The 17,235-nt window shown below is 44.7% G+C and overlaps 1 protein-coding gene across 2 annotated transcripts; it reads left to right on the top strand.

Annotated features, from left to right (window-relative positions):
- The first annotated feature begins 151 nt into the window (after nucleotides 1-151).
- On the top strand, nucleotides 152-14,144 carry LOC115141409 (centromere protein M-like). 2 transcript variants are annotated; one of them, XM_065001441.1, is made up of 6 exons: nucleotides 152-346; nucleotides 543-622; nucleotides 839-937; nucleotides 1,048-1,127; nucleotides 11,784-11,875; nucleotides 12,927-14,144. In XM_065001441.1, exons 1-6 carry the CDS (start codon nucleotides 290-292, stop codon nucleotides 13,074-13,076), a joined length of 558 nt encoding a protein of 185 aa, XP_064857513.1. In that variant the 5' UTR covers nucleotides 152-289; the 3' UTR covers nucleotides 13,077-14,144. The 2 variants fall into 2 exon arrangements, with proteins under 2 accessions (XP_064857513.1, XP_064857514.1); XM_065001442.1 differs by having other exon boundaries at nucleotides 842-937.
- Nucleotides 14,145-17,235: the final 3,091 nt, after the last annotated feature.

The following is a 17,235-nucleotide window of genomic DNA, read 5'->3' on the forward strand; positions in this document are numbered from 1 at the left end:
TTTAATTTACTGTTTAGCAAAGAAATATCCGAATTTTGTGCAAAGTGGAGGTAGCAGCAGGATTACATTTATGTAGTTACACTTTTTAGACAGATGGCAGTCGTGCTCCTTAAAATGGCAGCAGAAGAAGACGTCATGACGTTTAACGGAAGTTTGAAATTACGCGCCACAAAAGTCATGGATAAATTATTTTATTCCACCATAACATTGGAGTTGTGTATGAATTGTAGTTATTTAGCGACAGGATTGCTGAACGCTTTATAACGCAATTTGACTTTTTGGAAGTAAAATGTCTTTACTCAAACCATTTAGTAGACTTACTGGACTAAACACAGCCAACATACTGGTAAGTGGTCCTGTAAGTAACGTTGGCTAGTAAACGTAACTAATTACCAAAGATTATTATCACTAAACCAATTGTGACATTACTGCTATCCAGATTATTGATACAAATATTGACTTCTGTTTATGTAAATGTATCTATGTTTAGACACACCGCTAACTCACCCGTTGTTACTCAATGAATGTGTTTCTTATTTCAGCTGGTGGAGAACGAAGAGCAATTTCAGCAGAAGTTAGCTGACACTGTTGTTCTTCAAGAGAAGACTGTCAATGTCAATGTGTAAGTACTGAATTGAGTTCTCAACTAGCGAGCTAGATGGTATACAGCTACGGACGGAAGAGGCTTTTCGTAGCATGTTAGGTGATTTAGGTTTAAAAAAGGATTAGAGTTAGCTAAAATGCTCTCCTAACCTGCTACGAAAAGTCACTTGACGAAAGTAGCGGTATACCATCTAGTCACAACCCTTCTAACAGTCGTGTCTTCTTTCTGTACCAGAAGGTTGGCCAGAAGCCTCCCACTACCCATGGAAAACGAGGAGTCTCGGCCACGGATAGATCTGGTGGTTTTCATCATTCACCTAACCTCAGAGCTCAGGTAATTCACATACAGACAATGAGAACCATCCATAGGGAGATGGACCTATTGTGTGGCTTTTACTGGCCTCTTCTTCCAGTGGTAATGCTACTGATTTTCTCTCTCCTCAGCTTCCAGTCAGCAGAGACCTCCCTCAAGTATTTAGACCCAGGTTACTTCCAGGGCAAAGTCTGCTTCCTGGTTACCAGTGGTAAGGAAATGAACTCGCCTGTCTATCCTTCTCCTTTATCCATCTTTCATCAACACTTATCACAATTATTATATCTTTTTTTATTTGTACTTTTACCCCGTTTTCTCCCCAATTTCATGGTATCCCAATTTGTAGTTAGTCTTGTCTCATCGCTGCAACTCCTGTACTCCGAAACACAACCGAGCCAAGCCATACTGCTTCCTGACACAAAGCCCGCTTAACCCGAAAGCCAGCCCGCACCAATGTGTCTGAGGAAACGAAGGTTATGTATGTAACCACGGTTATGTGAGCAATATGGATCACTCCAATATATTGGTATCACTCCGCGTCGGAGGGATACATCCGAGGTGAGGATTTACACCCTGTGTCACAGCTGGGGTCCGCCCCTATATATAAACCTCATGGCTGCGACACACGTTCTCTACATAATTTTTGAGGTGCCTCTATTCTTTTTATTTCACCTTTATTTAACCAGGTATGCCAGTTGAGAACAAGTCAAGTCTCATTTACAACTATGACCTGGCCAAGATAAAGCAAAGCAGTGTGACAAAAACAACAACACAGAGTTACACATGGGATAAACAAATGTACAGTATAACACAATAGAAAAATCTGTATACGGTGTTTGCAAATGAAGTAAGGAGGTAAGGCAATAAATAGGCCAATAGTGGCGAAGTAATTACAATTTATCAATTTACACTGGAGTGAGATATGTGCAAGTAGAAATACTGGTGTGCAAAAGAGCAGAAAAACAAACATGGGGATGAGGTAGGTAGTTGGATGGGCTATTTACACATGTGCTGTGCACAGCTGCAGCGATCGGTGAGCTGCTCTGACAGCTGACGCTTAGTGAGGGAGATATAAGTCTCCAACTTAAGTGATTTTTGCAATTTGTTCCAGTCATTGGCAGCAGAGAACTGGAAGGAAAGGGGGCCAAAAGAGGTGTTGGCTTTGGGGATGACCAGTGAAATATACCTGGAGCACGTGCTACATTATGATTTTGTTTACCGATTATGGTGATTTTATTTATTTTTGAGATAAGGACACCTACAAAGAATTGAATGAACACTTTTAACTCAGTATTACATCAATAAAAATAAAGGAGCCTCAAATAAATAATGACATTTTGTTTAATTAATTTTTAATTTAAATTTTGTTTAAATAATGCAAAAAAATGGATGGCACTGTAAAAGACTGCATGCCAATTTGCTAAAAAAGCTAATGTTTTGGGTTTTTGTAAATGAACATGAGAACATATTGGTAGGATAGTCAGTTTTAAGGGTATGTTTGCCAGCATGAGTGAAGGATGCTTTGTTGCGAAATAAGAAGTCGATTCTAGATGTTTAATGTCTGGAAGGAGAGTTTACTGTTTCATTACAGACACCTGGTATTTGTGGTTGTCTTAAGTCATGAGACTCCAAGTAGTGATGCAAGGTAAGAAGCGGGCGGGTGTAGTTAGCGATAGTATTTAAGAGCATTTATCTTACCATTTTACTAGCTATTTTGACTAGTTGGATGTTCTTACGGGAGGCACTTTAGTATTGGTGTATAACTTGTTTGGAGGTTTGTCCCTCTCAGTGTCCCTACCTGGGCTCAAATCAGAACACATGACGTCTGCCACAGGTGGATCAAATTATCACCCGCTCAGCAAGAGCGACATCATTGCAGATATACAGAATAACTACTCAAGTCCGCCCGAGTGACATTTGAACCCTGTGGCACCCCATTGACTGCCAGATTTCACAACAGGCCCACCATTTGACAGGCTGATACGCTTGAAGATAAGTTGAACAGACTAGTAAGAGCTGGTTGCAAAATTGCAGCAGATTTTTAGGAAGAGAGGGTCCAGATTGTTTAGCCCAGCTGATTTATCAAATATCAAATTTTAATTATAACATAACACAGAAACACCAGCTGTCTGCATTTGGGTGAATCTGGAAACTGGGATCATTTAGAAAACTAAACGTTTATTATTTCAGTGGGTGCAGAGCTGTTCCGTATTTTATGGGGTAGCATCCTTAAGTCTAAATATTCTTGTTACATTGCACAACCTTCAATGTTATGTCATAATTACGATAAAGTCTGGCAAATTAGTTTTCAGTGGTGACTGTTGCATATACCCTGACTGCATGCAGTGAATGCAGCTGAGAAGTGACACAATTTCACCTGGTTAATATTGTCTGCTAACCTGGATTTCTTTTAGCTAAATATGATTTTTAAAAATATATACTTCTGTGTATTGATTTTAAGAAAGGCATTGGTGTTTATGGTTATTACAGTCGTGGAACGATTGTAATTTTTTGCAAATGAGCTTTTGTTAAATCATCCCCAGTGTTGCATCGATTATATAGTGATTGATTGTTTTATTTTAAGATAATTTAATACATCAATAAAATCAATTTAGCCTGAAATAAATTTGAAACATGTAGAGGCAGGTCAATTTGGTTTAAATAATGCAAAAATAAAGTGTTGGAGAAGTTAACCGTAAGGTTGCAAGATTGAATCCTAGAGCTGACAAGTTAAAATTTAAGTTCTGCCCAGAACAAGGCAGTTAAAGTGTTCCTAGGCCGTCATTGAAAATAAGAATGTGTTCTTAACTGACTTGCCTAGTTAAATAAAGGTGTAAAAAAATAATTGGCGTCCAAAAATAGGGATTTGATTGTTATGAAACCTTTGAAATTGGATGTTAATCCTTATAGGCACTTTAATATTGCTGGAGTGTAACTATAGGTGGGTGTTGCTTGGTGACTAGTGAGCTGAGATAAGTTGGAGCTTTAACACAACGACTTATAGATGACCTGGAGTCAGTGGGTTTGGCCAAATGCAGAGCAAGGACCAGCCAACGAGAACAGTATCATGGGGCTTTGGTGACAAAACGGATGGCACTGTGATAACTGCATCCAATTTGCTGAGTAGAGTGTTGGGTTACACCAGCCGAAGTCAAATCTCGCAGCATGAGTGAAGGAGTTGATAGATGAGGAAAGTCAAGTCATAAACAGCAGAGTTGCTAGGCAAAACCAGAAACCTAACCAGCTGTTTGTAGTTGTCCACAAGTCAGAGCCGCCCAGAGTAGTGATGTTGCCTACGGGCGGGTGCGGGCTGCGATCGATTGAAGAGCATGCTCGTTTTACATAGCTTTTAAGAGCAGTTGGAGGCCACAGAAATGTTGGCCCTTAGGTTTAACACAGTGTCCAAAAAGTGCCAGATGTATACAGAATGATCTGTGTGGAGGTGGATCAAAGAATCACCAGCAGAGAGCGTTATTCTTTCAGTGAAATATGGAAGTCGGCCCGATTTTATCTGAACCCTGTGGCACCCCCATCAGACTGCCAAATATTCCGGACAGCAGGTCCTCTGATTTGTCACTGAACTTTAAAATTCTGCAAATTAGTTCACAATCCAGACAAGACAAAATTAGAGAAACACAATTTCACCTGGTTAATATTGCCTGGTTAAATTGCCTGCTAAACTGGATTTCTTTTAGCTAAATATGCAGGTTTACAAATATATACTTCTGTGTATTGATTTTAAGAAAGGCATTGGTGTTTATGGTTAGGTAACGTGATTGAGCAAGTCGACAGTCCTTTTTCGCGAAAACAGCTGTAAGTACTGTCTTTTATCGATTTATATGCATACGTTTAGGATCACGCTGGCTGAGGTCAACCATGTGACCAACTAGTGATTATGATTGATTAAGTTTAATGCTAGCTGGGCAACTTACCTTGATCTGTTTGTTCACTTGGCTTTCGTGAGGACATAAGAAAGGCAGGGCAGGATGGATATAGGTCTTTAACAGTTTGGGTCAAGAGTGTCTCCCCCTTTTGAAGAGGGGGATGACAAGGTAAAATATTTAGGAATCTCTGCCCCTGAAAAGACTAGTAATAGGGGTTGACTAGTAATAGGGGGTTGCAACAATTGCAGATAATTTTAGGAAGAGAGGGTCAGATTGTTTAGCCAAGCTGAATTAAATCCAGCTTTTAAGCTAATTTCAGAACACCAGCTGTCTGCATTTGGGTGAAGGAAAGCGGGGGGCTTGAGCCAATTGCCGGGGGGGGTGCATGGCTTTTGGCTGGTGTTGGGGTAGCCAGGTGGAATCTAGCACCGTAGAAATGGATTGGAGCTGAGTTCCATATAGCTCATATAACGTGAAATATCGTGGTTACATATGTAACCTAGTCTCAGTTATGTTTCACTATATTGGATCACTCCAATATATTGGACTATACAGTGTTTCAGATTAGAAGGCGCTAGAGGACCTGGCCAGCCAGGCGAAGTCCCAGTGCGGGACCAAGTTTCACTATAGGGACCGTCCAATGTGGATTGGGGTCCCGACCAGATTCCCCGGTGGGGAGGGACCTGGCCAGGACCGTTGAGTCCACTGCAGAGGAGGTGCCACATTGGACCTGGGGTCTAGCAAACAGTGCGGAAGTGGAAGCCCAGCTGGCCGCAGCACAGTTCTCTTAGAGGGGCACTCCTCTCAGTAGAGCCCAGGATGCAGCCACACCTCGTGTTGAATGTGCCACCACAGATCCCAGCACTGGCATGCCAGCCAGGCTGTATGCTGTCATAATCGTGTCCATGATCCTGTGAAAGAGCTTCTGCTTTGATAGCCCAGCCCCCAGGACTCTCTCACCATAACAGACAAAGAGCTGGTCTGTTGTTCTCACTGACCGTGTCCGCTCCACATAGGCAGCCAGTGCCCTCACAGGGCACAGCATGCCGGAGGGAGGCCCAGACTCCCTGCCACTGCTGGGAGGTCATAAGCAGACAGGATAAAAGGGATGTTCACATGCCTGCCTGACACATCCTTCGGGAGGACTGAAGAGTTGGGGCGGAGAGAAACTCCCCCCAGTGTCCATCCTTTAGCACTTAAAACTTACTGAAAGAGCATGGAGCTCACCCACCCTCTTCATGGAAGTAATTGCTACCAAGAAAGCCAGAGGTGTTTTGAAAGGTGGCTTTGCCAAAGCTGCCAAGACTACATTTAGATCCCAGTTCACCAGTGAGCGGGTCCTAACTGGACGCAGGCGACAAACCCCCTTCAAAAACCTGGAGACCAAGGCAAGGGATGGCGTCCCACTGGCCTGTCCATCCACCCCACAATGCAGGCAGATCTTGCGGCCAAATACCCTCAGTGTTGAGGCTGCCAAGCCCTCATCCAAGAGAGACTGCAGGTATTGGAGGACATACTGCACCCCACATGACTCGGGCACAACCTCAATACCAGTGCACCAAAAGCAGAACAACCGCCGGCACAACTGGTATGCCGCGGTTGTAGCCGGCGCCCTGTGCTCTGCATGGTGTTCATTACACACTCTTGTAGTCCTAACATGGACCATTGGTACCGTTCAGTGGCCAATCCCACAGACTGAGGCGGTGTGGCATCGGATGCCACAGAGTTCCCGGCCTGAGACAGCAGGTCTGGTCTCAGGGGAAGTTGCCAAGGTGTCCCAGACAGGGACAGGGACTGAATCAGGGCTGGGCCAGTATGGGACCACCAGAAGCAGATGATACTCTTCCATCCTGGTTCTGTCCAGCTCAGCCTGGATCAGGGAAATGGGGGAATGTGGAAAGCTTCAGCCCTGGCCAATCGTGAGCCAGAGCATCCAAGCCCAGGGCCCTGGTAGCTCCAGCATGGAGTACCACAGGGGGCAGTGTGCATTGTCCAGGGAGGCAAACAGGTCCCCTGCACCCTCCTGAACTTGTCCCACAGGTGCTGCACCACCTGGGGATGTAGGCTCCAGTCCCAAGGTGGCGGGCCCTCCCTCGAGAGCATATCCGCTGTCACACTCAGGATGTCAGATATGTGCGCTGCGCGTAGAGACACTAGACGTCCTGAGCCCAGAGGAGCTCCTGTGCTATAAGATTGAGGCGGTGTGACCTCAGTCCACCCTGATGGTTGATGTAAGCCACCGCTGTGGTGTTGTCTGTTCTCACCAGGACATGTCTTCCTTTCAGATGTGTAAGGAAAGACCGCAGGGCCAGCAGTACAGCTCAGCTTTCTAGTTTATTGATGTGCCTGCTGCTCCAAGGGGGTAGCCAACAGCCGCTGGCCAATCTGCCCTTGGTCACACCCCTGAGGCTGATCTGGGAAGCATCTGTGCTGACCAGCTCCCGGCGGTGCGCCCTCAGCATCTCCACCCCACCTGAGAGAAAGGAGCGACAGCGCCACCTCAACAATGCCCTGAGGCCCTGTGCGGTCACCCGCAGCTGGCGGTGACGGTGGCGCTTCGGGTGCAGCCGGTGGGAGTTGAACCACCGTTGAAGAGACTGGAGGAATCATCAACGAGGCTGCCATCAGCAAGCCCAACAGGCGTTGTCAGGGCAGATACCACCCGCCCCTGCCGAAGTGGTCAATAAAATCGCCTGAACCCTTCTGGTGGGCAGGCGTGCTCTCATGAGGTCTGAGTCCAGTTCCATGCCAATGAAGGCCAACCTTTGGGTGGGTGTCAGATTACTCTTCTTGTTTACTGTAATGCCCAGCCCGCCGATGTGGGTCAGGATGTCTCTGTCTGACAGGATGGGTCCTGGTTGGGGCACAAATCAGCCCATCGTCCAGGTAATTGAGGATCAACAATCCTCGGGATGTGAGAGGTGCCAGGACAGCATCCATGCACTTTGTGAAAGTGCGGGGTGCCAAGGAGAGGCCAAAGGGAAGAATCATGAATTCGTAAACCGTCCCTTTGAAAGTGAATCGGAGGTACTGCCAATGAGCTGGGTGAACAGGAACATGAAGTACGCATCCCCAAGGTCCAGCGTCACAAACCACTGGTCCCTGGACACAGCCTGCAACACGCGGCTGGGGACAGCATGTGGAACCTCAGTACCTTCAAGTACCCATTGAGGTTGCGGAGGTCCAGAATCTATCAAAACCCTTATTCTCTTTTTGAGACCACAAAATAAGTGGAATTAGAACCTACCTAGCTGTTCTGATGTCTTGATCCTGCGGATGGCACCCTTGTCGGGAGGGAGGAGATCTCCAGCCACAGGGTTTTCTTCAGGGGTTGGCCACCGTGGTGACACAAAAGGCACCTGAAGGACGGGGCCGGACGGGTGGAGTCTGTACCCCTCAAGCATTGTGGACAACACCCAGGGGGACTCCACACCCTCCTCCCACTTTGCCCTTTGAGACCGGGAGAAGTGGCCAGGAAGGTTGTGTCAGGGGTCCTGCCCGGGGCCTGCCTCTCCTTTGGCGCCCTGAGCGCCTGGGGGTCCCTATGGCGTTGACGATTGACACCATCACACCTGTAACAAAGGGAAGCCATAAGCTCAACCAAGACACAAGGCCACGGAGCAGGGGTCAGACGCCCTGGGAGAACTTATGTTGTGACCCCTTTGGAGGAATAGGAACCCGGTGAGGGATAAATTACCCAGCACCTCTGCAAAAACTGGGGAAGACCCGTGTGGGAAAAACAGGCTGTTGCTTCACTGCACGCTGTGCTGTTCCCGTTGTCGTCCCGTAGCACAAGGTGATGGGGCAGGAGAGGGACCCTCTGGAGCAGGGAAAGCAGACCAGACACCTCCATCACTTCCCAGAGGAGCTCCTATGTGCCCTCCTGCAGGTAGGCCTATAGCAGCATGGCCCGTTGGTAAGGCAGCCAGAGAGAAGGCGGACCCATGTGTGGCTCAAGTGCAATCAAATTCTCTGGGGGCTCCGGCCTCGCTTCCTGGGAAGGGTACTGGGCCCAGAAGAGGGACTAACAGCTCGCTGCCGCATCACTCCTGTGGGAGGGAGCTCGTCCCCAGCCTGAGCCCGAGCCTGGATGACCCACTCGCGCATGGCCTCCAATCGCGCCAGGTGCAGGCATTCTGAGAACACCACACAAAACAGGCATCCAGTAGGGTGTTCCAGCCAGTGCATACATGAGGTATGCGGATGCCCAGGGGGATGCCACCATCACACCTGTCACAAAGGGAAGCCATAAGCTCAGCCAAGCCAACAAGGCCACGGAGCAGGGTTTGGCGCCCTGGGAGAGTTATGTCGTGACACGCTTGGAGGAATAGGAACCCGGTGTCTTGTCTTTGGCATCATTAAACTGAAGATTAATCTTTATCAAATGACTCTCTAATTATTATTATTATTATGCGATTAAATTGATTAATCATGTAACTGTAATTAACTAGGAAGTCCGGGCACCAAGGAAAATATTATTCAGATTACAACGTTATAATTTTCCTCATATAACTTTTCAGATATTTTCATATCTGATCAATAGTCTTCTGATTAATGAATTATTTAGTTTACCTCACGTTAGTCTCATTCCAAATGTCGTAAATTGTTGGTTATCTGCACGAACACAGTCTTCACAATGAGTCATCCATACATCAATTGTCTAAAATAATTTATTCACTAAGTAATTCACAGAAATGCATAAACAAACAGTAGATAGTTACAAGGAAATGATAACAGAGTTTCCCTAGTGGGATAAACCGGCATCGCGGCTTGTTGTACAAAAGGGAAGTGGGGGTCGACTGAGATAAGACAACACACAGTTGATAATTATAACATTTGTAATGCTAATCCTTTGCACATGACCGCTCACTCATTCGAAACAATTGCAATCAAAAATATATTTACGCTCAGTGTGTCGTTGGGGTCTCTGTTGAAAAGTTTGTTTCTGTTGGAGAGTTTGTCCACACTCTGTCGTGGTTAGAATGGATAGTTCAGAGTGACATTCATTCATGTCGTTATGGATAGATGTTTCGGCGGTTGTCGGTCTTTGCGTTCAATGATACTGAATTCCTAGCTGCAGACTAGTAATTCATATCAAAGACTTGTTCTTATTCTGTCAGTATCGATAGTCTAAGAGTTTAACCACGTGGTATGGTTAAAATATTCAGCCATCTACTCAAACCTTGGCCCTCTTGTTATCAAGGTTAGCTGGTCTGCAACCTTTGTCCTCTCGTAATTGAGGGAAACATGGTCTGTTGAGAAATTCTCAAAGTAGGGGTTTTCTTCGGGAGGGCAGAAAAAGACTGTCTCGTGACGCCAGGTCCAAACTGGGCTCATGGGCGGTCCTCTGATTTAGTTAAAAGGGAATTGGAGTTTCCTTCATTAAACAGAGGCTATTATATAAACAGCGTTATGGTAATGTGATCGTATTGTCTCCCATGAGTTTCACCAAATTGTACCAAACAGACCAGTTCGTAGCTGGTTACTTCACCGATCTTTTATACCTTCTCCAGAACATAAATGTTGTTCAGACCTCAAGTTCTGTGAGGTGGAAGAAATGCCTTTGTTCTCTATGAAAATTCACTGTCTCAAAACTGTGGCCATGAGGAGATAATCTCCTCCAGGAATTTACGACCTCTCTCTGACCACAGCAGCCTGGGTGCAGGAGACAGGGAGAGGGGGATGGGGCTTGCTGTACCCAAAGAGGGAAATGTCATGACACCGGTGAGGGATAAATTACCCAGTACCGCTGCAAACACCGGGTAGACCCCTGTGGGAAAAACAGGCAGACAAAAAAACAGCAACCAGGTAATGGATAAAACATTAAAAAAAATATTTACGCCAATATTACCTACCGGTTTCATATCAAAGCAGTAAAAACAGAACCCTATGGAGTAACACCCGTTAAGGAACCCCAAAGTTAATGTCTCAACGTAGTGGAAAGCCCACTACGATACTCTTACACTCTGCAGGGGAAAGAACATGCAGTATGTTAAGGCAATTCACAACACACACACAGAACAAGCCAGTCGGCAAGTTGTGTAAGGAAAGTTACAGTTTGTGGCAGCATGGAGTCGTAGTGTAACGCAAGCATGACAAACCACGGGCGGAAGATACAGATCAACCATGCACAGCACTGAAGAGGACGGGCTGGCCAAGTGGTCAGCTGCTCCAGGCTGCAAACAGCCAGTGAGTATACTTCCACGCAAGATATTACACTTACCAGCGACTTACCAAGCGAACTTCAGAAAGTTTGTGCCTCAACATACAGACGTCCACCGATAAAGCGAACGTGGCGCTTTTATTTTTTATTTATTTTACCTTTATTTAACTAGGCAAGTCAGTTAAGAACAAATTCTTATTTTCAATGACGGCCTAGGAACAGTGGGTTAACTGCCTGTTCAGGGGCAGAACGACAGATTTGTACCTTGTCAGCTCGGGGGTTTGAACTTGCAACCTTCCGGTTACTAGTCCAACGCTCTAACCACTAGGCTACCCTGCCGCGCCAGGGTGGTCTATACATATAGGGGCGGACACCAGCTGTGACACAGGTTTACACAAAAGTAAATCTCCAAAACCTCACATCAGATGTATCCCTCCGCTGCGGAGTGATACCAATATATTGGAGTGATCCAATATAGTGAAAAATAATACTGTACACCTGGCAACCGTGTCAGCGTGCATTGCGCCTGGCCCGCCACAGGAGTTGCTAGAGCGCGATTGGGACAAGAACATCCCTGCCGGCAAAACACTCCCCTAACCCGGACGACGCTGGGCCAATTGTGTGCCGCCCCATGGGTCTCCCAGGCGCGACAGAGCCTGGACTCGATCCAGGATCTCTAGTGGCACAGCTAGCACTGCGATACAGTGCCTTAGACCACTGCGCCACTCGGGAGGCCCTCACTTATAACATTCTATCATCATTATATTGAAAGATCTCTATCACCTGTGTTTCTGTGGTGTGTCTGTGTCTCCTCCTCCAGCTCGTAATGTGTCAGTGCCCCCTGAGCGGCTGGTCTCTGTGAGGACGCTGGCTGCATCCCTCCACTGCCCCCTATTGTGTGCAGAGGATCAGGTATGAGTCAACTGTATCAGTTAACGCATAGACATAATTGACAGGTGAAACACTATATTTGTATTTATTATGCATCGCCATTAGCTGCTACCAAGGCAGCAGCTACTCTTCCTGGGGTCTGGCAAAATTAAGGCAGTTATACAATTTTTAAAACATGATTTATTTGTATTTAACCTTTATTTAACTAGGCAAGTCAGTTAAGAACAAATTATTATTTACAATGACGGCCTACCCCGGCCAAACCTGGACGACGCTGGGCCAACTGTGTGCTGCCCTTAGGGTCTCCCAATCACGTCCGGTTGTGATACAGCCTGGAATCGAACCAGGGTCTGTAGTGACACCTCTAGCACTGAAATGCAGTGCCTTAGACTGCTGTGCCACTCGGAAGCCCCAAATACATACATTACAATACATTTACAAGAGAGTTCACAATACACTGTGTGCCCTCAGGCCCATACTCCACTACCACATATCTACAACACAAAATCTATGTGTACATGTGCGTATGTTATCGTGTGTATGCATACATGTCTCTGCCTATGTTTGTGTTGCTTCACAGTCCCCGCTGTTCCATACGGTGTATTTTTATGTTTACAAAATAAATAAATAAATCTGATTATACTGCTTGTATCAGTTACCTGATGTGGAATAGAGTTCCATGTAGTCATGGCGCTATGTAGTACTGTGCGCCTCCCATAGTCTGTTCTGGACTTGGACTGTGAAGAGACCATGTCTTGTGGGGTATGAATGGTTGTCTGAGCTTTGTGCTAATCGTTTAAACAGACAGCTCGGTGCTTTCAACATGTCAATACCTCTCACAAATACAAGTAGGATGAAGTCTCCTCTACTTTGAGCCATGCTAGAGCCTGTAGGACCTGCCTTGTTGATAGTGCTGTGAGTTTGTTTATTTAATGAAGCTTGTGTTATGAATAGACTGACGGATAATACAAACTCATTATCTTTTATAAGTGTGTCATTCTGTTATTTCATGAAACATTTGTTTTTTCCCCCATTTATTTATTCCTCCATCTTCCTTTCTTTCTCCACTCAGACAACAGAGGGGGTGACCACGGCAGCATGCCGATTACTGGCCATTCTCAAGGTAGCGGCCGGTCTTGTCCCTATGGCAACTGGTCTCTACCTGTCCACCTTGACCCGCTGCACTGTGCCCTCTGACATTGACCAGCAGAACTTTGAGTGATCTTTAACCCAGTCCAGAACATCACCTGGACGAGCCAAGTCTGGTTGACCAGGTAGTTACATGGACTGTTACTTGTGCTCAATAGCTATTGCGGTCTCTAAAGCAGATAAATGTAACAGGTTTATATAGAGTGGACATTTTGTTTGTATATGCAGAATGTTTACCATGCACTTAGTACCTTTTTTTTAAATACATTTTTAGTTTTGTTCACATTGTAAACTTTTAACCATTTACATTTTTTTGTGGCTTTGATCTTATTTGTAAAGGAAATGGTCTGGTATCTTTGTAAATATAATTGAGGTTACACACTAACCTTACTCTTTTAGAATGTCTCTTGTTGCTGTCAATATACTGACATTAGGTGGAGTGCCTGCTGCCTGGCGAAAGCCGTTGGTTCAATGCCTCCAAATTGCTTTCTGGTTGCTATAGAAACAGGATGATAGAAAGGATGTGGTTTTCTGAGATACGCCCAACAGTGACAATTGAACCAAGCAATTGATGTCCCCTTATCTTTCATTATGTAGTGTTCCTTTGACCTACGTGAGAAATAAACGGCTTAGCTAGTTGATACAATCTTAAAGATGCTTTTATCAAGGTTTTGTAAAATTTCAGCTAGTAGTTTTAAAAGTACTCGAGTCAAAATAGGTTCCTGAAAATTGTGTACAACGTCAACCATTTTGTATGCAATTTTTTTTTTTAATAACACAATTCTTGCAATATGTTACAAATGTGTATGTGCTTAAGATCCTGTTAAACTTTTTTAATTGTGAACCAGCTATTTGCAGACTCCTGACCTCCTCACTCCTACCCGTCTCCCTCCTCCCACGTATTTCCTCCATCCCTAAACTCTAAGTTCACATCCCCTTCCTGTTCAGATCAGGTATTTTGATAACCTTTGGTTGAAGATCTCCAGTGTGCTATCCCACTGGACAAAGACATCAGTTCAACGTCATTTGATTGAGTTTTCAACTAACATAAATTCAACATGAAATAACATATTTGAACCATGTAACTGGATTTAGGTTTAAAGTTGGGTCAAAAAAAAGAAACATTCCCGAAATCCCTTTACATTGACTACTTTTTTTGCATATCCAATAAGTTTTCCACATTGATTCAACATCATCAAATGTATTTTGTTGTATTTGAAATGGCGTAGAAACAACATACAGTTGAAGTCGGATGTTTACATACCTTAGCCAAATTTAAACTCTGTTTTTCACAATTTCTGACATTCAACCTAGTAAAAATTCCCTGTCTTCGGTCAGTTAGGATCACCACTTTATTTTAAGAATGTGAAATGTCAGAATAATAGTAGAGAATTATTTATTTAAGCTTTTATTTCTTTCATCACATTCCCAGTGGGTCAGAAGTTTACATACACTCAATTAGTATTTGGTAAATTGTTTAACTTGGGTCAAACGTTTTGGGTAGCCTTCCACAAGCTTCCAACAATAAGTTGGGTGAATTTTGGCCCATTCCTCCTGACAGAGCTGGTGTAACTGAGTCAGGTTTGTAGGCCTCCTTGCTCGCACACGCCTTTTCAGTTCTTCCCACAAATTCTCTATAGGATTGAGGTCAGGGCTTTGTGATGGCCACTCCAATACCTTGACTTTGTTGTCCTTAAGCCATTTTGCCACAACTTTGGAAGTATGCTTGGGATCAATGTCTATTTGGAAGACCCATTTCCGACCAAGCTTTAACTTCCTGACTGATGTCTTTAGATGTTTCTTCAATATAGCCACATCATTTTCCATCCTCATGATGCCATCTATTTTGTGAAGTGCAACAGTCCCTCCTGCAGCAAAGCACCCTACAACATGATGCTGCCACCCCCGTTCTTCACGGTTGGGATGGTGTTCTTCGGCTTGCAAGCATCCCTCTTTTTCCTCCAAACATAACGACGGTCATTATGGCCAAACGGTTCTATTTTTGTTTCATCAGACCAGAGGACATTTCTCCAAAAAGTACGATATTTGTCCCCATGTGCAGTTGCAAACCGTAGTCTGGCTTTTTAATGGCGGTTTTTGAGCAGTGGCTTCTTCCTTGCTGAGCGACCTTTCAGGTTATGTCGATTATAGGACTTGTTTTACTGTGGATATAGATACTTTTGTATCTGTTTCCTCCAGCATCAAGGTCCTTTGCTGTTGTTCTGGGATTGATTTGCAAATCAATCCCAAATACATTCATCTCTAGGAGACAGAACACGTCTCCTTCCTGAGTGGTATGACGGCTACGTAGTCCCATGGTGTTTATACTTGCGTACTATTTACATTTACATTTAGTCTATTGTTTGTACAGATGAACGTGGTACCTTCAGGAGTTTGGAAATTGCGCCAAAGGATGATCCAGACTTGTGGTCTCAATTGTTTTTGTGATTTATTGGCTGACTTCTTTTGATTTTTCCATGATGTCAAGCAAAGAGGCACTGAGTTTGAAGGTAGGCCTTGAAATACATCCACAGAAACACCTCCAATTGACTCAAATTATGTCAATTAGCCTATCAGAAGCTTCTAGAGCCATGACAATTTTCTGGAATTTTCCAAGCTGTTTAAAGGCCCAGTCAACTTAGTGTATGTAAACTTCTGACCCACTGGAATTAGTTATATAGTGAAATAATCTGTAAACAATTGTTGGAAAAATGACTTGTGTCATGCACAAATTAGATGTCCTAACTGACATGCCAAACTGCAGTTAAGAAATTTGTTGGTTGAAAATGATTTTTAATTTAGTGTATGTAAACTTCTGACTTCAACTCTAGATTCAACCAGTTGGTGCCTAGTGGGATTTACATCCTCTCCTCCCCCCATCTCTCCCCATCAGCTCTTAAGGTGTCTGTCCATCTCATGGGTGTCTTCCTCTTGCTCTTTACCTCAATTCTCTACTGCTCCCAGTGTGTATGTTGTATCGCGACTGGTTTAAACATCTTGTTGGCTCTGGAGTCTGAGGGACCTGTTGCTAAATCCTTTCTGCACTGTAGGACATGACAAAATGAATACTGCATTTCAGAAGGGTTTTGCATTCTGCCATCTGAAATGGAGATGTTTGCACAGTGAAACACACAATCTGCCACATGTTGACACACACACTGTCCCAAATCATTCAGCATGTAATAAGTATGCAGGGGGAGACCACTGGCAGACAGGCTCAGGTGGAGCACACATGTGTCTTCCTCTTGCTGATCAGGGCTGGGCAAAATAATAACCAGCAGCTAGGTAGAGAAGTTAAATGGCGTTTCTGGCTGTTGTCATGTGAACCATAATCTGTTATCCATAAAGTGTTAATGGTTACATTTTGTGGAGTGTTAAAAAAATGATAGGTTGGGAAGCTGTTTGAGACCTAGTCCTGGTTAGATAATATTGGGGACACATGTTTGGGATCCACTGTGTTAATGCTGATTAAAGAAGTCTAAGGTATCCTGTTTCCCCACTAAAAGATTTAGATGCACTATTAAAGTGGCTGTTCCACTGGATGTCATAAGGTGAATGCACCAATTTGTAAGTCGCAAGGATAAGAGCCTGGACACCTAAATGACTTAAATGTAAATGTAATGCCATTGAAATGAGGGGGTCAGTTAAGAACAAATTCTTATTCACAATGACAGCCTAGGAACAGTGGGTTAACTGCCTTGTTCAGAATGACAGATTTTTACCTTGTCAGCTCGGGGATTCGATCCAACCTTTGTCACTGGCCCAACGCTCTAACCACTAGGCTACCTCCATTAGGGCACATCAAGCAGTTTGCAGGTGCATTTTGAATTCAGGGAAATGTCCTAAAGAAACAGGGTGGTGGGGATTGTGTGTGTGTGCGTGCCTGATGGTGAGTGTGAATGTAGCACTTAGGTGTGTTGAGTGCAAGAGAGATCATGCACATGTTTCAGTCGAGGGAGGGGATAGATCGCTTACTGACCTGCACAACAGAAACCTTTGTTAGGGCACATCAATCAGTTTGCAGGTGCATATTGAATTCACCATAAATGTGAAGTGGCTAAGATGGGGGAACACCTGAGCCCAATGGCTGCTTTACTTCATGATAGTTACAGAATGAGTAACCTATAAAATGACTCACGTCTGTGGGTTTTTTCATATGGCTGACTTGACTAATGCCCCTGACCTGGGGTCAGCCGGTCTGGTTGGTGGAGACCGGCTGTCTTTGGCGACGG

Source organism: Oncorhynchus nerka, linkage group LG15, assembly GCF_034236695.1.
Source record: "Oncorhynchus nerka isolate Pitt River linkage group LG15, Oner_Uvic_2.0, whole genome shotgun sequence".
NCBI classification, from domain to species: Eukaryota; Metazoa; Chordata; class Actinopteri; order Salmoniformes; family Salmonidae; genus Oncorhynchus; species Oncorhynchus nerka.